This window comes from Mastigoproctus giganteus, chromosome 8 (assembly GCF_048544385.1).
Source record: "Mastigoproctus giganteus isolate SK-2022 chromosome 8, ASM4854438v1, whole genome shotgun sequence".
Taxonomy (NCBI): Eukaryota; Metazoa; Arthropoda; class Arachnida; order Uropygi; family Thelyphonidae; genus Mastigoproctus; species Mastigoproctus giganteus.
In genome coordinates this window covers 190,302,876-190,327,621 of record NC_143582.1, presented here as the reverse complement: position 1 = coordinate 190,327,621, position 24,746 = coordinate 190,302,876, and the positions used below count along the sequence as shown (strand labels likewise).

At 36.3% G+C, this 24,746-nt stretch overlaps 1 protein-coding gene across 2 annotated transcripts in view; it reads right to left on the bottom strand.

Moving 5' to 3' along the window:
• Positions 1-24,746, bottom strand: part of LOC150082100 (ragulator complex protein LAMTOR1-like) — a 46,270-nt gene that overhangs the window by 10,583 nt on the left and 10,941 nt on the right. For both annotated transcript variants that reach the window (XM_090379970.1, XM_090379971.1), the window contains exons 2-3: positions 17,873-17,943; positions 7,742-7,828 (exon numbers count right to left, since the gene is read on the bottom strand). In XM_090379970.1, the coding sequence (XP_090236096.1) occupies positions 7,742-7,828; positions 17,873-17,943 (158 nt within the window). The remainder of the gene's footprint in view (positions 1-7,741; positions 7,829-17,872; positions 17,944-24,746) is intronic.

Below are 24,746 nucleotides of genomic sequence, written 5' to 3'. Positions count from 1 at the left end.
AAAATGACATACTTTTGAAACAAAAACTGATTTTATTTGAAGAAAAAAAAGGAAAAAATGGTTGTAAGTATGGGATTCAATGTAACTGTCCTTATAAAGCTAAATATATTTACAATAAGGCAAACATCACATACAGCCATTGTTTCCCCTCCCTCATACTTTCAAATTTGTTTTAGAAGTAAAAGGGCAGTCACATTTTTTTTTCTTCAAAAAAAATTTGTTTGTTACAGAAGTTCACCGTCATTCACCAGTGATGTTTTCAGACTAAACCCGGGATTATAAATAACCATTTACCATTAAAAAAATGGTAGTTCATCAGGAAAAAATTTTAATTTTAAAATTTATAAATGGTAATGCTGTACTTATTTTAAATAAATTGCTCCAATTTTAAATAAAATTCAAAAATTTCAGCCCAAACATTACAAATAACTTAAACCTAAAAATAAGAGATACAGACCTCCCACCCCAATGCTTTTTATTTAAACCAACCTGTAGATACTAATTCGAAGTTTCAGAATCTCTTAGGAAGACATTAAAAATGTATCAGAATAGGTGGAACTAATTTAAATACGATTAGATACATGGATGATAGTTATGGTTACTGGAAGTAAATCAGAACTAAAGAACACTTAACAAAATTCACACAATGGGAGAAGAGTATGGCACAAGATTCAATGTGAACAAAACAAAAAGAATTGCATTCAGCAAAAACAAAAATTTAGAATGTAAAATTAGAATAAATAGAAGGTTAGTAGCACAAGTGAGAGAATTTAGATACCTTGGAAGTTTGACAACTATAGATGGAAAGAGCACCAAAGAGATTTGTTCAAGGATTGGAATGACAAAGGCAGCTTTTTGGGAACACAAAGAACTGATGAGAAGGAATGTGAATAGGGAAATAAAAGTAAAGATATGTTTGTTCAGTCTTCCTATATGGGTACAAAACTTGGACTCTGACAAAAGAGAGCAAAGATAAGATCAATGCTTTTGATATGTGGTGTGCTCAAAGAATGGTGAAAATTAAATGGCCTGATAAGATCAGAAATTAAGTTCAGAAAAGAATGCTGGACTTATGAGAGGGTCCTCTGTAAACAGACTTAACAGGAAGAAATACTTTGAACTTAAGAGACTTGTCCAGACAAAACTTTGGAGAATCATGACTGCAAACTGTTAACACTGAGACTGTACCTCATGATGATGTAGATAACTAAGCCACACACATAGCACAACTGTATTAATAGTTGAGAATATCTCATTTCTTATTCTTTTCCCTAAAGTCTTATGTGAAGTTACAGATTTCTTGCTTGCTTAACAAAATATTTATTTTAGAAGAGAGGACTGAGTGGAGCACTTTCCACAGAACCTTAATAAAAGATAAAGGTTCATTACTTACACACATTATTTAGACATACATGAACTAACAGACCAGACTATGTAGGGAATTAGAAACATTCAGAATCAAAGCACATTCATAGAAAACAATACTGCCTATATACTTGAGTGGCAATATGACAAAATCCACAAACAGAAGCCAAATCATTCTATGTGATGATACTTAATATCAAATATCAAGACATGAAACTCGCTTCACCAAGACTGAACCATTCACCACACATTTCAGAACCAGTGCAACTGGAATTCTACCCACTGGAGGCATATCCCACTCAGATGTTGATATGCCACCAATGTTAATGCAGCAGTAGATGTATCAAAAGACACTAAATCCTGAAATGGCAGCATATAGAATTTGTCTTTGCAACAAGAAAAATGCCCTAAAATCAGGTAAAAATAAAAAATCTTGAATAAATTCCTTCCCTCACAGATATTCTTTGGGTAATCACACATCCAATGAATTAAAGAAGTAACTGTGATATTGGTAAACTGCAAAGAGAAAGGATACTGGCACTACTTGTAAAAGAAACCCTTGAAGTGAGATGACAGTGGGTTGGCAAGTGTGTCATTTAGCAGTGGTTGGAATATCCCTCCAAGAATGAGTCTCCTTGTGATTTCAGTGGTGAGCAAAAAATGAACATATCTAGAGCTTTATCAAACAAGGTGAAGATTTTTTTTTTTTTTTTTTTAAATCCAATTACTACATGCCACGAATTACAAATCAGCAATGACAGTAAGGAAAACAAAGCTTCTCCTCCACTGAAAAAAAAATAAATAATTTTTGTACTACTTCCTTCTACAAAGGTTGATGCTGATACTCTTTATATTGTTCTGTAATACTGGATGTCCCATAACTAAATAATGACTGGCAATAACTTGCATTATAACTTGAGGGATGCAATTTTTGGAAACAAAAAAGAGGTACATAATAAATAAGCTGTGACCTCTGCTTACTATACAAAAAAGCATATAGTAAGATAATGTGAAGCTTCAGGTCACACAAGCAGCATAAAAGACACTAACAACCATCAAAGGTGCATTAATCTCAAAACATGCAATTGTTGGATGTCCTTCACCTCAAAACATGAGTTAAGAAAACAAACTTAGTAGTGATATGGAAGTTAAAAAGCCACAACTACTACACTGAAATGCATGTCAAAAAACAGCCCTGTTGCACATGTCTGAGAAGTGGATTGAATGTTGCAGAAAAAAAAAAAAAAAGTGTGTTATATGTGAAAGCTCATATTTCAAAAAAGGGACTTCTTAGTGATCCAGACAGTTCCAGTTCTCAATAACAGTTACAGACTCAGAACTTTAAAATCACCAATCGTATAAAAACTTATCTAGTCACATCGTATTTCAGATCACTGTATGCACAAAAGCATAGCATTAAACTAATTACAGAAGTCGAATTCTTCATCTAAATTACACTAGTCTGATGAATGGCAGCACCTGGAACATCAACTCAACTCCACTGTGTTTTGCTGTAGATAGAAATAGAGGACATGCCTGTAGGTAGAAAAACAAAAGTAAACATGAAAGAAACCATTTCAGGTTAAATTAGGAATTCAATTTGAAGGAAATTGAAAAGGTTAGCTTTTCTTTAATTTAAAAACGGGAACCATTTAGAGATAGATAGCCTGAAATAGTTAAGTGAAGGCACCACTCAACTGTTCGCAAGAAAAGGAATTATACAGATAATTTACAAAATTATACAGATGCAAAAAATACAAAATTATACAAATAATTATACAAAAGAAATTACATATTTAAAAAAAAAAAGGGGGAATTAACCTATAAAGTTAATAAATGTCCAATCCAGTCCAGTCTATGACATGAACAGGTGTTCACCACAATAAATTTTACAAAATAATTTGTCATTACAAAATAATGACAAATTATGTTATTGTCCATGAGATTTCATAACATCCAATGTTTGATTAGAATCAAATAAACATTAAGGTGGTAAAGAGCATACTTTACCACAAAATCTAAAGAAAACAAAGGTGTTATTTAATCACTATTTACAAGATAAACATATTTACGAAATATCAAATTTCATGGTAAAAAAGAATATAGAATATGGAGCAAACAGTTGAGATGAATGTTGCAGTTTATACAATTTGTGCAACCAGGCTGATAGCAACAAGTAAGTTTTTGGATACATTCCTTGAAATTAAGAATTTAACAAATTAACGAGCGAAGCTTGAAGTTCTGAAAGAATTTGGGAATTATAAATGAATTGAAGAAAGTTAAGTATAGGTATTGATCGATAAATACAAAAGTTCATAATTCAGACAATAACTGCCATCTTGTAAGAAAGACAGAGCATGAGAAATTCTGAAAGGAATAAAAGAAAGTAGGAGAGGAAATGACAGATTCCTGACTGGGAATAACAGGACCAGTAACTGTGAACAGAATTTATGCAGAAACCACACATGGAGGAATAAGCTATGCACATTGCATGTGAAGACTATCTCAAGACTTATTTTTTTTATGCTACTACAAGATAAGACTTCTTTGCCTTTTACATAACATAATGAATACTATTTGTGTAAACTTCTGGATAATTTTTGCCGAGCGCTGATACAGTGCTACCTTAATATACCGAGATTTCAGATATCCTGAAAGTGTGACCATATCCCCCTCCCCAAGAGGAATATAAAAAAAAAAAAAAAAAATCAGTTTGTCAAAAACTAATTTTTTTAATAGACACTGGCAAAAGTAAATTCTACAACTCATAGTGGGAGCCAGCTACTGCATTCCCTTTATGTGGAATATTCCCTCAACTTCGCAATTAAATTTTTATGAACCACAGGAGTTATCCAAGCATAATTACTGTTATTCATTTCCCCCATCTCACCTTGGTTAAAGATGCAATAAAGAAATATATCAATGAAATGTTAATTACACACAGTAAACTCATAAAAGTAATTTTTTTTTTTTTTTTTTTTTTTTTATGAAAACCCCAAACACGAGAGGTATTAGAACCTATAGTACTTAGTACCGTGCTTGGGTTGGAGGTTGAGAAGACGAAAGAAGATATTTGTTGATATTAGTCTTGAACTTCAGTAGACTGAAATTTTCAGGAAATACATATGAAGGAAGATTGTTCCAGAAAACAGTAGTTGAATGAATAAACGAGGAAGATGAAAAGTTGGTTCTGTGAGTTTGAAGTTGGACAAGGAAAAGAAAAAAGAAATCTCATGGGTCATAACATTTTGCATTCTTGTAATGCCAAACAATACAAGGTTGGGAATAGCCATGAGATAAGGGCTCCATTGGAGAAGAGACAATCACCAAGTTGTGATCTGAGGTACCTAAAGGACCAATCACTTCGACTGTGTACTTAGAAGGGTTGTTTGTGAGAAAAAGATCAAGTGTGTTGGCTGTATGGTTAGGATTGTCCGGAATTCTTGTAGGTAAATGAACAATCCATGCAGGGTCATTAGAAATTGCAAAAGCCTCAGCATCTCGACCAGCTGGGTCGGTGTAACTAGAAAATGGAAGCCAGCTAGAGTTGTCGACATTAAAATTACCTCACTGCCAGGAAAGTTGGACTGGAGAAAGTCAAGTTGCAAAGGGAGGAAGTCAAAGAGCTCCAAGTGATTAGTGGAGTTGGAAGAATGGTAGAGACAGATGAATTTGATACAATGAGGTAGAGAGATTTTAAGTCAGAGAAGATCAAAGAGAGAAGATTCCAAATTACCAATTCTCTGACAGGGAATATCGGAACGGACATATGTACAAGTACCACCTTTAAGGCGAAAGGAATCATACACTGAATAATTTGGGCAACTGAGATGAGCAGTATTTGAATCAAACGATAACTGAGATTGTCAGAAAAACTCCATGGGGTTTGGCAGACTGCAAGTGGAAATGGACATCGTTGAGATTAGAATTGAGACCACATATATTTGTGAAATGAACTAGGAAGTGTTTGGGGGGTTTAGATCTTTTCGCAGATAAGCTTACTCTATATACTAAGAAAAAGTGGGGGGGACATGCTGTATGAAGTAATGAAATTTTTGGATATGGCATACCCATGGTAAGAATATACCCAGATCCTCGACAATGCCCCCCCCCCCCACATACACACTACTCAGACACCCTCCAGTCATTATCTGGCAGAGTAGAGGTAGCAAGATTATACACTAGCTGATCCGGAAGCCTCCTAAAGAGTTACCAATAGGTTCAGTCCGGCGTACTAACTAGCGGCCAGCCTGCGAACACCGTTTTAGAGCTGTACCCTCAAAATGTAAGGAAGATTGGATCTTGCCATGATGTTCATCATGCCCTCAAAAGCCATCAGTCATACTGCATTATGGAAGAGATGGGGAAGGGCTGATCGGAACTTAGCTCTGGAGACTAAACATGGGTTCCACCACTTCACTCCTCCAATAAGCAAAGTGGCGGTATTGCACCAGTTGATGAGAGTCATCTACCACCTAGTATTGCCTGGTAACGCAGAAGGGAGGCATTCCTCCATGTGGTGTGGGTGCCACATCTCGACCTCTGCTTATGTTGGTTTATACCTGGATGGTCATCACAGTGTGCTTGTGCATGGAGGTTATACCCAGGATTACTAACAGTCCCACTATTGTGAAGGTGCAAGCAGATGATTTAGCTGTCACAGACCATCCGGACTTCGTCGAAATTGGGTCTACTTGACTTAAATGTCACCCGAATATCAGTTCCATCAGCATTTTAGACTCCCAGGTAGCAAGTACAGCTTGTCTGGCATAACTGAGAATGTCTGTGACAACCTCAAGGACCAAACTCTCTTCTCACTTCTCAGAAGAAAGTATTTCTTCTGAGAAATGAGAAGAGAGCCAGTCACCATACTTGCTACAATTCTGTTACATAATTTTGTAAACAAATATGCCATCCTTTTCAAGGCATAATGCAAAATGTATATGGACTGATGAACAATTTACATATTTTTATAGTTTCTCTACTGGGGTGGAATCCCATGATCTGATTCAGAATGTAACTCAGCCATATTACACTGTTTTCGATGGAAAGTGATTTCCAGTAATGCTTTTTGCCTATGTTCCAATATCCAGGAATGCATTAAAGGATACCTGTTAGAAAAAAAATGTTTTCCTTAGTAATGGAATAGCAAAGTGTAGTCTTTCATTTAAAGATAAAATTCACAATGTAACTGTTGGTTAAATTTTATACAGCTGTATTTCTGAGTTTTGAAAGGGATTTCAGAAGGCAATGACACCGCCACTCAACTCTCCTTAGCATCAATATATGCAAGTCTGGTCCTAGAGTTCAGGGAACCCAGCACAAGAAAAAGTTTGGCTGATCTGATTTTCCTTGCCTGGAGCAAGACCCCTTCACCCTGTTGGGATTGCAGGCCATTTCCTATCATGGGCCCAGGTTCATTGCACTCATTAATATTCCATACAATTTGTTTGTCAAAAGATACACATAGCAATTATATCTTACTGAAAAAGACTCAGTACTGAATGCTAACACATTTTATTCTAAATAAGCTTTGTTGCTTTGCAATATCAAATGGAGATCAGAAAGAGAGAACCTCAGCTTTGTTTGTGGTCACATGAAGTGTAGAAGTTACTGTATTCATTTATGAAGCTCACAAAACTCAAACTTACAGAACTCCAACTATGTGACATCATTCTAATTGATGTTACATCTGTTTGTGTGAAGTGATAATTATGTAGCTGAGTGGTTCCTTATTTCTTATTTATATGCTATACTGTAAATTGGATTTCCTGTAAACATCTCATTTGGAATTATAGTACTATTATGAAAAACTGATTTTTTTTTTTTTTTTTTTTTCCTGGCATATGAAATATTGCTGTTTAATATTCTTATTTTTCAAGTACAACATTATTTTAAAAAATAAACAGTAACAGTATTTGCCATTTAAAATGTTCAGCCCATTTTACCCACTAGTGGCAAAATAATAAAACTTAAAAGCAATCATATGCAAAATGAAATTTGCTTAAAATAAAAACACTTGCTTAAATAGTACATGTCTTATAATGTACTACACATTACAATTCACATTACAAATTGGAAAAAGGTAAATTTTATTTTCAGATATACCACAAGTGTTAATGTTGTCTCTGACACCTATGTCATATTGAGATTGCACTGTACTTGGTTATATATATAGAATAATATGAAGTTCGTATTAGGCCACTGATTCATTGGCACTGGCTTGCAAACTGGCATTGGCAAAGTAAGCCAATGCCAATATGTATAGTACAGCCCTTTAAAAATTTTCTTAATCATCAGAAAGGTTTGGCATGTCAAATTAAATACCAAAAATAATTGTCTATATGATAAAATTTGATTTTTAGCCAGAACTTACTCTGCTGCTTGCTGAATAATTTTATTTAATTTCTCTTGTTCATCCATGTTGTTCTTTGATTGTCTACGTTGAGTTCCATAATCAATACTAAATTAAATTAAAAAAAAAAAAAACAAGTTAATTACACTGATTCATTCTTTAAAAATAATGAAATTTAAAATTATTACACTAATAGTGAAATAAGCCCATAAAATCAATAGCAAAATAGGGAGGGATAGGGGGAAAGAGAAAGAGGCTGGATATAGAATGTTCTTGTTTATACTCCAGCACGACCACCAGGTCAGTGGAATTTACAATCATCAATACGTACGTTAATCATATTTAGCAGTCACAGGCTTGAACCCCAGTCTCTCAAAGTGCACGTGCTACTGCACCCACTCGGCTACGTCAGGCCTAGCCCTTTGATCATATATTCTGGTTATGCCAGAATATATAGGCAAAGGGTGAAACAAACAGGAATTGTGTTTATTTTACACTACATCACAAATTTTATGGAATATTTTGGAAGGCATTTACATAATTCCTGCTGAGACTTCAACCCCACACTGCCAAATTGAGTTATTGTAGTTAAGATAGGGCAGTGGCAAACTAAATCCAACTAATTTATAATTTTTATTCTAATTGTTTCCACTCTTTTATAGATTATATGCTATTTGAAAGGACTAGCTATGGAAGATACAAGACAGTCTCATCAAGCATTACATATTGGAATAAGTAATTCCTTCCAAAATATTCCTTCAAATTCAATACAACATAGTGAAAAATATGCACACTTGTGTAGAGTTATTTAGGATTTGTACAGAAGCAACTAAAAACCATCGCTTCAAAAAAGTAAAACTGATTACCTATGATCAATTTGATTTTTTGCAGATACTTTTTGCTTCTGGGAGAAGAAGACATGCAGTCTTTTCTGAGACAGACTAACTTACTAATAGTGTGACAAATACCTTAAGTCACACTAAGACACATTAAGACAAATACCTTAATGTCCCGACAGTAAGTATTTCTCAACTTTGAGACCAGAACTGAATCCACACTGTTAAGAGAGAGGGAGAAAATGTTATCCAGTGCACTGTCCATGAGGGCAGGAGAGGATTAATAGTATCAGTGTTCCATACCCTCTAGAAAAACAATAACAGAAATAGGTATGTGAAATTGAATTCATTAAGATTAATGAATACAATTTCAAATACTGCTCTGACCTCCCCAGTTGTTAACCTTAAGTATAAGTGTTAGAGCATTAAATGGCATCTATACCAACACTGAAACAGCTAGCACTAGAGATGTTAAGACATATTTACAACCTGCTTGATTTTCTCTCTAAAAGTTAAAAGTACACCTTGTACTTTTAACTTTTAGAGAGATAGATAAGTTCCCATAAAGGAACTTATCTAGATATAAGATAAGTTAGAGAGATAAGTTCCCAGATTGGTGTAATAAAAAGAACAAACTGAAGGAACTCAAAAATGGTTTTATTTTTATTCAAAGTAATCACCACCTGATTGAATGCACTTATTACACCATTCTAAACATTTCTGGAAAGATCAGTGAAGGCATCCAGAGAGATGATGTTCAGTTCGCCAGTTCAGTTTTTCTTATGTCCTCAACATCCCGAAATCTTTCTTTTGGGGGCAATTTTCACCTTGGGAATGAGAAAGAAGTGCAGTGGCGCTAGGTCAGGAGAGTAGGGTGAATGACTGATCTGTACACTGCCACGTTTAAATGTCTTCACAACAAGTGTGGAATGGGCAGGAGCACTATAACAAGCATCAGATGTCTTTCTCTCAAAATTGCAGACTCACCCAGGAAATTGCTTCAACAGTCCTTGAAGCACCTGCATGTAGAATGCAACATTAAGTCTCTCCTTCAGGTACAAATTCCTTGTTAATCACATCCTGTTTGTCAAAAACATGATTAGAATCATATTGATGGACTTCAAGTAAATGAAACTTTTTGGACCTTGGTAATGATTTCGAAGAACACTGCATGGACACCTCACCTTTGGGTCATACTGAAACACCCAACACTCATCTCCATTGATAATAGAGTCAAGGAAATCAAGATTGTATTGGCAAGACTGGATGAAGTCTTTACATGATGACACTGTTACTTCTGCTCATCTGAGGCAAATTTTGTGCAGAAGATCCTTTTCCCAAATCTTCATGCAGAATTTGGTGAATCGTATTTTTATTCATATCAAACTCAATAGTCATCATTCTGAGGATCAAACAATGATCTCCTGTCACAATTTCAAAACTTTTTTTTGCAGGCCTGTATTCATTTCTAGAGGTTTAAAGATGCCCACTTCTTGGGTCATCGCGAACATCCTCACATCCATCTTTTGCCCATCTCTGCTCCCACCTGTCAAAACCAGATGGTTCTGTTGTCACTTTGGCCAAGGATAAAGCTGACCTGCTAGCATCCCATTTTTTTCCAACTCATGTATTAATGATCTTGGTAAAACATCTCCCACCATTCCCAACACGTTCCATTCAATGCCTCCTGTGGTCTTCCGACAAAAGGATGTCAGAAGGATTTTGAGGAATCTTAATGCTAAGAAAGCTCCAGGTCCTGATGGTATTTCTCCACTTGTTCTCAAAACCTGTGCCCGTGAACTTACTCCTGTTCTTTGAACCACTTATACCACTGAATGTACAACTTAACATCATAAACAACTTTTAACATTTCTGTTTCTGTTGCAGAATTTCCCAGTTTAAAGCAAAATTTGATATTCGTTCATTGTTCCATTGCAAAATGTGACACAATGTTAAGGCTACTAATGAAACCGGTTGTTACTAGAAATCGGTCAGCCTACTGAACAATCTCTGTACCACCATCTCTATTAGAGAAAGTCTGAACTACAACATACTTCCGTTTATTTTCAAACTAATTGAACATGACCGAAAAGGCACCAGTATGGGAACTTGATTACCATACCTCAGAAGAATGAAGTACAGTCAGTCCTCGTATAGCATGATAGTTGTGTTCCTGGAAACCCTCGTGCAATGTAAAATCGTGCAATATAAACAACAGGCCCTATGGATAAAATAGGGTTAGGTGCCGACCACCCAAGATTGAACACACATTTGTAACCAAAACATTACCAAACAATAAATAATTGTAATAAATTACTTGCCATATGTATTTTATTACGACTATTACGTAATAAAATATTGCTAATGCTTTTGCTTCTATCGTAAGCAAACTTGTTTTTTGTTTGATTTTTTATCCAAACAGATGACAGCCGTTCCATCTCTTCCAATTCTCTGTGTCTTAATCTAATGGATTTTAATTACACTGAGTTGTTCCTGCTATGAAAGTTGTTTTAATTTTCTCTGCATTCTTTGTATTTCTCGGCATTGCCTCATTTAGGCCTGTAGCATGTGCAATATCACATGGTCTTTCATTTCGCTCAAAGCGTTTCACAATTTCATATTTTTTCTCTATCAACAGAGGCGGACTGGCCTTAAGCCTTACTGCGGAAACCCCCGGTGGGCCGGAGGTTTCCGCGGGTAAGAATTTTTGACCCAGTCCGCCTCCGTTTATCGATATTGCTTTTGTTTTTCTCTGTGAATCTGCAGTGTCTTCACCAGGACGCTTCCTTTTCACACCTTTAAAAAGTATTTTACTCATTTTTAGGGAATAAAGCACAATTACAAAATGAGAGGCACGATTGATACACATAAACAAAGCTGCACGCCTGCAGCAACTGAATAAACAACACTGTAAAGGCAGAAATACACACTATTAACATCTCACATTTTACTAAAGCACATTTCTAGGGGTTACTACCATAAAACAATAAAAACAATTTCCAGTTGCGTTTCTGCTAGTGGAATCTGTTATAAACTGGTAGTAAACTCGATCTAATTGCATTTGCGATTATACCGACAGCTGGAATTGTGTTGGTTATTATGGGGAAATGTGTTTCCCCTTCACTGATATAAAAAACAAATACATTTTCAGAATCTTCTCTTCATTCCTATCGTGTTGCGTTCGGTTGGGGTGATTCTGCATTCGACTGCCATTTCTTGTAAACACAAAGGCGAATCATGCATAAGCGAATTCAGTTCGTGTTATATAAGATATCGTTCCCCTATTTATAAATAGTGTATGATCCAATTCGTGTAATGCAAACACGTGTTATACGAGGACTGACTGTAACTGCACTCCCTCAATTAGAAAAGTGTACAATCAATACCTAGACTTAGCCTGCTTCTTTGCAGCTTTCTAAACTTACACTGAAGCTGCAGAATAGGATGATTACATATGATCATCCCAACTTTAAAAATTACTATAAAAATTGAAAAAGGTATAGTGCAAAGCAAGTTACACTAATAAAGAACATATCTATTTTATTTAGCTATTGATAATTATCCCCTTCTTCAATATGGGATAGTAAATGTCCAGTCTCAAAAATAGCATCTTAAAAATCTGCATTTACTGTTCAAATGAGAATTTCATAAATATGTATAAAAAAAAAAAGATCCATCAAGTGGGCATTCTGTTCTTCATGAATAGTATCAAAAATTTACCAACACTAAATGCATCTGCAAAAGAAAAAGTCCAAAATAACCTCCTAATACTGGAACAATAGCTGAATGTTTTCAGAAATCACTCCATCATAGTCAAAGAAAACCCTTGTCATGCCAGCTGTGAACTTTATTTACTTCAGCCAACATTGTGAAATGGTCTAATAAAACATCTTGTTCTTTTTCTCTTATAAACTAAAAGTGCTAAACACAACAGGGAACAAAATTTTGCTATCATATAATGGGCTTGCGTACTGGCACATACCAATCAAAAATTTGATGAGGTAATATTTCATCACAGTATAAAGACTGATTGTTATTGTGGGGAAAGACTATATTGATCATAATGCTCCAGTTGGTACAGTCTTATTGTAGTGTATTATATTTGTACAAGTGTGTATTCACAGGTTGATGATACACATTATATGAGCTTAAACCCCGAATAATTTTTGGCACATCTCAGGAGTATTCTCCTGAGATGTGCCAACAACAGCCTTAAAAGGCTGTTATTTCCTCCTCTTAGTTAACTGGTATAATGTCCAAAAATCAGACATATAAGAAAATTCAATTAAAGAATTCCACACCAAAGCATCTGGCACCAACCAATTTTCCCCAAACTATTTGCTGTTCTATACCAGGTGGTAGCCACTGCGATGCCAGGCACAGCATACCAAATTTATCTGATATGGCAGCACAATGGAAAAGAGTAAAAATGTTCAGTGTGGATATTTAGCATTTCATAAAGGCCAGTGCAGAAATACAGATAGAAAACAATGATGTAAGTTGAAAGAAATGAGAACAAAAACAATGCTTGAGAAATATTATAATGGATGCTGTGATGCTATGACAAATATGCGAGCTACATAGAATGGAAATGTAGTCAGGCAGCAACTCCAGTAATCAAGTTGAAGTTTGTGTCTAAAAATCGAAAGTGAAATCCCTATTGATCACTTTTTTCAATACAAAAGGGACTATGCATATGGAGTTTGTCCATATAGATGTAACTATTAATCAGTAGTTTTACAGGATTTCTACAGTACCTACTAAGAATATTCTGAACCATACTGAGAGATGGTGGTCTGAAAACTGGTTTCTCTGGAACGATAATGTACACCCTCACTGCTGTCTATGTAATAGCCATATAGTGCGAGGAAGCCACAGGCTTTTGTTGCACTGGCAAAAAAAAAACCACCAAGTAGATAAGAACCAAATTATATGCTTCCCTCCTCAAACAGGTAAGTATCCAGTTGACCTTTGAATTTATTCAAACTGTCAGCCTCAAATACCTGCAAGAACAATTTGTTCAAGCAATCCACTTGCTGGCTAAAAGAAAACTTCTTACAATCTAATATAAACTTCACCCCCTATAATTTGAATTTATACCCCCTAGTTCTGGAATTCTTTATAACAGTGAGAATTCCACCTTCACTCATTTTATTGATCCCTCTCAGAGCCTTGTAAACATCAAACAGGTCACCTCTGAGGTGCCTGGCTGCCAAGTTCTGTAGCCCACAAACAGTGTCCTTCCTCATATGGCTGTCCTGCCAATCTCACCATCCAAGTTGCCTGTCGTTGGACCCTTTCAAGAAGCTCAATGTCTTTTTTTCAGATGAGGCCTCCATACTTGAACACAGTATTCCAAATGTGGTCTTACAATTGCCTTATACAATGGGATTAAGACCTCCCTATCTCTATAGAGGGGATTAGAGGGGGAACAGGTATCCTGTGTGTTATCAGACACTCAGCCTAAAACACTGATGGATCCAATATCTCTCTATTAAAGAAAATTTAGGAGAAGTCCGGTTGGCCTGCCTCCCTAAAATCCACTCATGCACACCTTCCCGATAGTAAGCCCTGTTACATCACTTATGTGGCAACGAACATCTAGAGTGGTTCTCTTCAAGAGGCCTGGTCGGCATGAAGAGGAAAAGACCAAATGCTCCAGCATATGACAGCACGACAAAACAAATGGCCCTCAGTCCCCAGCAGCTTTCACTCCCCCTCTTACGGCAGCGAGAGGATCAGAGTGGAAGCAGAGGGTGCTAAGACTCTCTGGTTACGACCAGGCTGCCATGCACGGAAACTGAACTTGGCCTGTTATAACATAAGATCACTCATCGGTGAAGACAGAATATTAGAGCTGGAAAAGGAATTAGAAAATGTAAATTGGAATATCATCGGTTTGGCTGAAACAAGAAGAAATGAATGACTTGTAAGTTTATCAAGTGGAAATCTGCTGTACACCAATGGAAACAGTGAAAGGAGTGAAGGTGGAGTTGGGTTTCTGGTCCATAAAGATTTAAAAAACATTCTGGAATTCAAAAGTACATCACCAAGGGTGTCAAGACTAATACTCAAGATTTCTAAGAGGTACAAGCTAAAGGTTATAATGATTTATGCACCAACATCGAGCCATGATGAAGAAGAGGTTGAAGAAATGTACACCAAAATTGAGTCTTCTAGAGGAGCAGAAAACCCACTACACTATTATTCTGGGGGACTTCAATGCTAAGGTTGGAAAAAGACAAAACAGCGTAGAAGGAGGAACTATAGGAAATTTTGGAATTGGTGAAAGAAATGAAAGAGGCAAAAGACTTGTGGAATTTGCAGAATCTCAAGGATTGTCAGTAATGAACACTTTTTTCAAGAAAAGGGTGAACAGAAAGTGGACATGGAAGAGTCCAAATGGATTAACAACTAATGAAATCGACTTCATCCTCACTAACAGAAGATATACTGTGAATGATGTTACCGTCCTGAATAAGGTAAATGGTAGAAGTGATCACAGATCTTTGAGATAACAGAAGAGGATAAAAAGCAGTATGTACTGGAACTAAAGAATAAGTTTGAGCTTCTGCAGACTGCTCAGCACCAAGATATCGACGAGGAATATTACAACTTTTTGAAAGTGATAAAGTCCAAAGAAGAAATCCAAAGAAGAAAAAAATTAGTCAAGAAACACTTGTCGTGATGAACCGAAGACGACAAATGAAAAGCAAGAAAAACACTGACAGGGAGAAAATTGAGTACACTGAGTTATGCAAAGCCATTAGAAAGAGACTCAGAGAGGACATAAGAAGATTTAACACAAGAAAAGTAGAACAAGCATTAAGGGAAAACAAAGGATTTAAATCAGCAGCCATGAGCAGTAATACAGAAAGACAAATGATACTGAAACTGAAGAATAGCGATGGTGTACTTATAAACAGTAGAGAAGGCATAATTCAAATAGCAGAAGACTACTATAGAGAATTATACAAGGAGCAGGGGAATGATGCCAGCAGTGGGGAAGATGGATTGCAAAGTAGCAACACATACGACATACCCAATATTTTTCCTGATGAGGTAGAACATGCATTGAAGAAAGTGAAGAATCAGAAAGCCCCAGGGGAAGATGAAGTTACTGTAGAGTTGTTAAAATTGGGAGGAAGAGACATAACACAAAAACTGGCAAGGCTCTTCACAAAGTGCATTAGAAAAAGGTGTGACGCCTAAGCAGTGGAATAATGCAATCAGTTTTGCTGCATAAGAAAGGAGATAAATCAGAAATTGGAAATTATAGATCAATTAGCTTGTTATCCCACATCTACAAGTTGTTCACAAGGTTCATTACTAACAGATTAGAAAATACTTGATGAGAATCAACCGAAAGAGCAAGCTGGCTTTAGGACAGGATTCACAACTATGGATCACCTTCACGTAATATCACAGCTAATGGAGAAAGCAAATGAATATAAAACACCATTATGCCTGGCATTCGTGGATTATGAAGAGGCATTTGACTCCATACAGCATAAGGCAATGTTTCGGGCATTGGAAAGACAAGGCATAGATACCCCACATATGATTTTGAAGAAAATATATGAGAATGCTACCTCCTTTATTAGACTAGACAAAGACAGTAGGAAATTTTAAATCAAGAAAGGAGTTCGACAAGGAGACACAATATCTCTGAAGAAAGGAGTCAATGTAAATGGAGAGTACCTAAACCATTTATGATTTGCAGATGACATCGTGGTCATAAGCCATGATCCCAAAGAATCCGAGGAAAATCTTAATCAGTTATGCACAGTTAGTAAGGATTTTGGACTAAAGATGAATATGGCTAAAACAAAAGTAATGATGAACAAGTATGGTATGCCACAGAAAGGGAAATAATGATTGAAGGAGCAGTAATTGAAAATGTGGAGTCATACTTATCTGGGAGTTAGGTTATTAGCTGTAATAATGATAAAAGGCTGGAAGTCAAGAGAAGAATAAATTTTGGATGGATAGCATTCAGGAAATATAGTCACACACTGAAGAGCAATATTCCAGTTTGTCTGAAACGTAAAATAATGAACCAATATATACTCCCCACCACGACTTACAGAAGTGAAACTTGGGCAATCACCAAAAGAATGGAAGAGAAGCTGAGAACTACACAGCGAAGAATGGAACGTATTATATTGGGAATCAGACTGTTAGATAAGAAGAGAAACACATGGATTAGGCAGCAAACACAAGTAAAGGACATTCTTATCAAAACTAAAGAACTAAAATGGTCTTGGGCAGGACACAGCTTGAAGACATGATGACAGATGGACTAAGAAAATAACAGAATGGTACCCAAGAGGAGCTAGAAGAAAACCTGGAAGACAAATGCAGAGATGGATAGATGAAATTCATGAGTTTGTGGGTTGTAAATGGATGGCCAGTGCTCAAAACAGAAGGAACTGGAAAGTTGCTGGAGAGGCCTTCATCCTGCAGTGGATTGAAAATGACTGATTATGATCTCTACAGAATAACGTTTGATAAATGATCCATAGGACAACATGGGCTTTCCTGGCTGCCTGTTTACACTGTTCAGAAAACTTCATATCTGCCTGTATTGTAACTCCCAGATCACTTTTCTCCTCCACTGTTTTTAATTCAACCACACCAAATGTATAATTTATTTGTGAGTTGCTATTTCACAAGTGTAGGACCTTGCATTTAGCAGCACTAAAACATAGCTGCCACTTCTCTGACCATCTCTGAAGTCTGTTCAAGTCAACCTGAAGGAGCACTGATCATTAAGGGTTCTGCCAATCTTTACGTCATCTGCAAATTTTTACATCATGCCTTTTATCCTTTTGTCGGTGTCATTTATAAAAATGAGAAACAGTGGTCCAATAATCAATCCTTGAGGGATCCCATTCCTGACTTCACAACAATCTGAAGAATATCCATTAATTACAACCCTCTGCCTTCTGCCCTGCAACAAAACTATCCAATAATTTTGTTTAAAGACAAGTTACTGTCTTACAACATCCACCAGACTTCTTTCTGTTCCCATGGCTCAAAAGAGCCATGAAAGACTGTTGCTATGAGGACATCCCACACATTCAAGAAGCTATGAGAAAGTTGCATCAATAACTCCCAGAGAAATTGGCAACATTGCATTGATGCAGAGGGCAACCTCAAAGAAGAAAAAGCACCACTAGTTTTTGCAAGAGCAGCAACCCTTGCAATTAAAATTGATAAGTAAAAGTATCCAATTTTTTTTTATAAGTTCTAGGACTTTTAGAGACAAAGCCTATACTAGTTTATTTTAATTTTTAGGATTAAGAAAACTTACCTTGCTGATCTTACATCTGAATCACCAACTGGATTTCCTAAAAGTTTTGTCTTTTCATCTGCTTTTTTTGGCTATACAATAGAAAAAAAAACCCCAAACTTCATTATAGAGTTCACACAATATAGCATAATCCTAAAGACATACTACAGGATTGTTATGCAATAATGTATAATAATTAAAATGCAATAACTGAAAGGCAGCATTAATTTCTCTTATTATTACATAAGGTAAAAAAAATAAATAAATAAAAACTAATAATCTGGGATAACCAATCAATAGCAACAGGAGTTTAAATTCATTATGGTAGCTGGCACATTATGGCCAAATGTAACTGACATACCAAGGATATCTCCAGAGCTTCATTTAACAATGGTCCTTGAATTTTTTTATAGTGGCATACAGATTCAAATAATATGCACACCTGTGATTACATATACTTCCCCAGAATCACAGCTGGACTTTTTGTTGTTAGGTTTTTTTTTTTTTTTTTTTAAATCTTACAAAGTCACAGAATTGCATGCACAAACACAGATACATTAGTCCCTCAATGTTTTACCAAAATTTTAAAAAGATAAAAATTAGTGAAGGCATTTTTACATCTCTTATTTACACATTTTTCCACATAATCTGTCTTTTTCTATAACAACACTGGACACAGTGCTAGTATTTCTTGGTAGTAATTGGAGAATATGCAAATCAACACTGGTACAAACATAACACAGAAACACCATGACAGATAGTATACAATATGATTTGACACATTATGGCCAAAGTAACTGACATACCAAGGTTATCTCCAACCAACCCACTTGGGTAAGGTTCTCCCAGTTTCTTGGAGACACTTCACTTCAGCAACAACATTGTGTTCCTTGATCCTTAAACTTTAGTCCATGAAAGGCATACTTTAATGGACTAAAAAGATGAAGGAACAAGAACTGAACAGGATCAATGTAGTTCAGGACAAGTTTGGGAATGCTTCCTGTTTGCAAGCTGTTGCATGGACTTGCATTCTCCTGCAAGTTTTTATCTTCCTTAATCATCTTTATCTCATGTCTTTTCCCTGGTCAGGTTTACAGTGTAAACAGTTCTTGAGTTTGTTTATCAAAATCATACCTTTCATATCCCAGAAGGTAGTAACATTTCCTACAGAGAAAGCAGTTAAACTTCTTACATGGGGAGTATGGGCAATGCTAATGCACTGATTGTCATTTGGTTTCTGGTTCAAAGTACAATGTTTCATTACCAGTGAGGATCCACAAGCAGAAGGCGTTTCCATCTGCTTCAATTGTGTCGACAACTCAGAAGCAACTTCCCCTAAAGTTTACAGAATTAAACCAATTGTAAAACAAACTGAATATACCTTTGAAAAACTGAGGTAATCAAATTATTGTATTTGCACTTGCTTCACCAATTCTGACACAACATGCTGATCATTCCCGTCAAATGACATCATCTCCACAGTGTTTTAGTATGATTACAGAGGTAAACTTTTTCATTGTCTACATTTGTATGACTGCCCCCAGCATCCAACTGTGCTTAAATCAGTGTCATAGTCTTAAATTTTCAGATATTTGTGAAAATCTTCTCCACTGTTTCCTTCTCTGCTGTTAAAAACTAGGATAGTCCTGTTTATGGCAACAACACTGACTAACTGACTATTTTAAAGGATTACGATCTATGCTGCTTTCTATACGAATGTTCTGAAAATCTGGAGTCTGGGTGGAGGGGGGGGAGGTACTTGAGTAGTATCACAATATAGTTTCAGCTTTTTTTTTTCTTTTAAGTTGGCAAGAAAAATTTGAGCAAATGTTTTTTCGAATTATTCTCATAATGAGGTAACTGGAATAAATGATAATTAAGAAAGTAAACTGTTACAAGATTTAAAAATGTAAATTACTTAAGACTGCTATTGGAACAGAGTATATATATAAACTTATGAAATGAAATTAAACAAAATTTAATTGCTGGAAGGTTTGTCTTCTACAGATATAAGCTTGTTCCACTACAAGGGAGAAGCTGTAAGTACCAAAGTCATGAATTTTTTTAAGGTATACTATATATATACTATAAACACTTCCTAGTTCATTTCACAAATATATGTGGTCTCAATTCTAATCTCAATGATGTCCATTTCCACTTGCAGTCTGCCAAACCTCATGTACTTTTTCTGACAGAATCTCAGTTATCAGTTGATTCAACTACTGCTTATCTCAGTTGCCCAAATTATTCGCTATATGATTCCTTTTGCCTCAAAGGTGGAATTGTGCATATGTCCATTCTGATATTCCCTGTCAGAGACTTGGAAATTTGGAATCTCCTCTTTTCGATCTTCTCTAGCTTAATCTCACTACCTCATTCTGTCAAATTCATCTGTTGTCTCTACTGTTCTCCCAACTCCACTGATCACTTAGGGCTCTTTGACTTCCTCTCTTTGCAACTTTATTTTCTCCAGTCCAACTTTCCTAACAGTGAGGAAATTTTCCTTGGTGATTTTAATGTACACAACTCCAGCTGGCTTCCGTTTTCTAGTCACACCGACCCAGCTGGTCGAGATGCTGAGGCTTTTGCAATTACTAATTACCTTACACAGATTGTTCATTTGCCTACAAGAATACCGGACAATCCTATCCATACAGCCAACACGCTTGATCTCTTTCTCACAAACAACCCTTCTAAGTACACAGTCGAAGTGAGTGGTCCTTTAGGCACCTCAGATCACAACTTGGTGACTGTCTCTTCTCCAGCGGAGCCTTTACTCATGGCTATTCCCAACCTCGTGTTGTTTGGCATTACAAGAATGCAAAATGGGATGCCCTGCGAGATTTCTTTTCCTTAGTTGGACTACCATTTCAAAACTTCTGATATCAACGTTTGCTAAGATCTTGTCAGTGAAATTATTCTTGTAGGAATGGAATCCTTTATCCCACCATCCACTTTAAAATCTCATCCTTTATCCAAGCCTGGGTTTTCCAATAAATGTGGTAAGGCCGTTCAGGAGAAGAATGTTGCATATCGTAATTGGCTTCTTTCCAATTCTTCAGTTTCATTTTCTGCCTACACCAAAGCTCACAACAATTGTAAAGCAGTTATTAATCAGTCCAAACTAGATTTTGAATGGGCTAAAAGTAAAAAACTTGCTTCTTGCCCTAATGGTAGCCAAGCATTCTGGTCTCTTGCCAAAGCTATTGGCTACAACTTTTGCCCATCGCTGCTCCCGCCTCTGTCAAAACCAGGTGGTTCTGTTGTCACTTCGGCCAAGGATAAAGCTCACCTGCTACCATCCCATTTTCCTTCCAACTCATGTATTAATGATCTTGGTAAAACACCTACCACCATTCCCAACACGTTTCGTTCAATGCTTCCTGCGGTCTTCTGTCAAAAAGATGTCAGAAGGATTTTGGAAAATCTTGATGCTAAGAAAGCTCCAAACCCTGATGGTATTTTTCTCCACTTGTTCTCAAAATCTGTGCTCCTGTACTTTTCCAACCTTTTTTCACTTTCTTATTCCAAAGGTGTTTTTCCTTCTGCTTGAAAATTCGCTCATATCCAACCAGTTCCTAAAAAAAGAGTGACAAATCGCTCCCATCCAATTATCATAGCCCATTGCAATTACTTTTACTCTTTCTAAGGTAATGGAGAAATCAATTAAGCACCAACTCTTAAACTACTTAGAAACCACCCGTCTGACCAATGATCACCAGTATGGATTCCATCAGTGTCGTCCACTGGTGATATTCTGGCTTATGTCATCCATTTATAAACAAATTCAATGGAAAAGTTCGGTGAAACATAAGCAGTTCCTCTTGACATTTCAAAGGCTTTTGATCGTGTTTGGCATAAAGGTCTTCTAAACAAGCTTCCATCTTTTGGTTTGCCAACTGTTTTTTGTAATTGTTATCCAGTTTTCTCTCTGATTGCTCACTGAGGGTGATGGTAGATGGCTCTCTGTCTTCTAACTTCTCCACTAATGCTGGTTTCCCCTAAGGTTCAGTTCTTTCCCCCACTCTTTTCCTCTTGTATATTAATGACCTTCTTCAATTGATTGGCAAAACTATGGATAGGATTGCCAATGATAGCACAATGCATTCCACTTTCCATTTTGAGAAACCTTGCCCTGCTCGATCAGCTTCAACTTCTCGAATATCTGCTACCAATTCCTTAAATGCCGATCTCCAGGTAATTCTCCAGTGGGGCAAAGACAACTTAGTTGATTTCAATCCTTCTAAAACTCAGTCATGTCTTATATCTTGCAAAACGGATTCTTCAGCTCCTATGCTTATCTTTGGTGACACTCCGATTTCTAGGCAAGTTGATATATCTCTTTTGGGGATTACCCGACTTCTAATCTCTCTTGGCACAAACATATTACAAATATTGCTTCCTCTGCATCTAAAAAACTTGGTTTTCCCTTTCGCTCTCGGCATTACTTTTCTTCCAAACAGCTGCTCACTCTGTATAAATCGCAAATCCGCCCTGCCATGGAATATTGTTCCCACATCTGGGGTAGTGCCCCCAAAACCTCTCTCAGGCTTCTTGATTCCATTCAGAAGAGGGCAGTTAGGTTAATTAATGACTCATCTTTAACAGAGTCTCTTCACTCGCTGTCTCAATGATGCACTGTTTCTGCTGCATGCCTTTTCTACAGATACTTCCATGGGCACTGGTCTTCTGAATTGGCTTCTATCATTCCCTCTCTCTTTCAAAACAGTTCAAACACATGCTGCCCCCAGCCAACATCCATTTACTGTCCAACTTCAAACTCACAGAACCAAATTTTCATCTTCCTCACTTATTCATTCAACTGCCGTTTTCTGGAACAACCTTCCTTCTTATGTATTTCCTGAAAATTAGTCTACAGAAGTTCAAGACTAATGTCAAAAAATATCTTCTGTCTTCTCAACCTATAACCCAAGCACAGTACTAAGTACTATAGGTTCTAATACCTCTCGTGTTTGGGGTTTTCATAAAAAAAAAAAAAAAAAAAACACCCAACCCTGAACACAGTAACCTCAAATAGCGATGTACATGATCAATTATAAACATATTGATTATGAAATCAACAAGAGAGATCAAATCCCTCCACTGTTGTTTCCCCACCTTCAGTTTTCTTGTTGTTGCTTTTATAATTGACTAATTTGCATATAATCAATTAGTGAAATTGATTAATCATTCGATTGTGAATTAGTAATTAATTATGCATATAATGCATATAATCAATTATTGAAATTGACTGATTGTTAATCATTCGATTATGAATTAAATTTCATAATTGAATTATGAATAGAATGAATTCAATTATGAATTAACTAGTGAAAAGTAGTTTGTTACTACAATGCGTACATGCCTCTATCTTCACAGTCCAGCTGCATTCAAAAGGTATGCAGATTCAAATAATTGAGGTTAGTCACTGTTTTCCTTGTGAGTGCCATTTCTGTTCATTATGAGTATAAAAATATTGCATCCAAAATACATCTTCAAATGAATAGGTTTGATATAATTCACAATACATTTCTAGTGGGGATGCTAGTTGAGTATTTGCCAATTTCTGGAGACATTCAGTAGCACCTAATTCTCACTTTGTACTTGGCCAAATCTGCTACTTATAAAAAAAATATTTATACCTGATTTACTCTGGCTGTGAGATGAGAGTACATGTGCCTAATAGGTAAAAGATTCTGACAAATTTGGTTTAGTACTGCAGAGATAAGGAAGTAAGCAGTGGAATAATAAATAGCAGAAAGTATTATAACACCAGTTTGCTTAAAAAAAAAAAAAAAAAAAACACCTTTCGGGATGCCACATATGACATGTAGGAAGATTTTCTGCACAAGGTTGTATGATGGTTGGGCCATAATGTAATTACTGAAATGTTAATTTGTAGAACTGCAGTACTTCCTGGAATTTTTATTTTTTATTTTTTTTGACTAAGGACTACAAAATTTTTGTTACAAAATCTTTTAAAAATTAAAGCGATTTAAAAGAATATTTTAAGTTTCACACTGACACTGATCCTTTCTTCAGTTTTCAGATAATATGTATTATATCACCTTGACAACCAGTCAGTGTTTGAGGAAATTGGAAGTCTGTAAAAGTTGAAAACCATGTACATAAGTGTTTAATTAAATATTGTTTTATTATTTTTACATTATAGCAAAACATTAGAAGAAACTTTCAGAAATTAAAAATAAATAAAAATCTTAAAAAAAAAAAAAAAAAAACTTGTTACTTTTTTATACAATGGAGTAATACACCAATGAGCCAAAACATTATGACCAGCGAGTTGTTATGCAAATCAAAGCAACTGCAGGTGAACAATGTGCATGTGGGGACATGGACAACCGATACTGAGCTCCATTAATCAGTGTTACTCTTGTTCTTCAGATGGGAAAGGCAGTGGACTTAAGCGAGTTTGAAAAAGGTCAAATTGTAATGGCCAAACGACTGGGTCAGAGCATATCCAAAACTGCATGGCTGGTGGGGTGCTCACGGTCAGTCATGGTTAGTACCTACCGAAAGTGGTCTGAGGAGGGAAAACCCACGAACTGCCGGCAAGGTGTTGGGCGATCACAGCTCAGTGATGCTCGAGGTGAGCGAAGGCTCTCCCGGATGGTACATGGCAACAGAAGGGAGACTGTGGTGCAACTTGCCGGTAATTGGAATGATGGTGGCAGGAGTAATGTGTCACAACACACAGTACATCAAACCCGGCTGAAAATGGGGTTGCATAGCCACAGGCCACTTCAAGTGGCCATGTTAACCACGGTTCACCAGCGACAGCACCTACAATGGGCACGTGAGCATCGAAACTGGACCTTGAGTGATTGGAAGAAGGTCGTCTGGTCTAATGAATCACGTTTCCTGTTGCACCATGTGG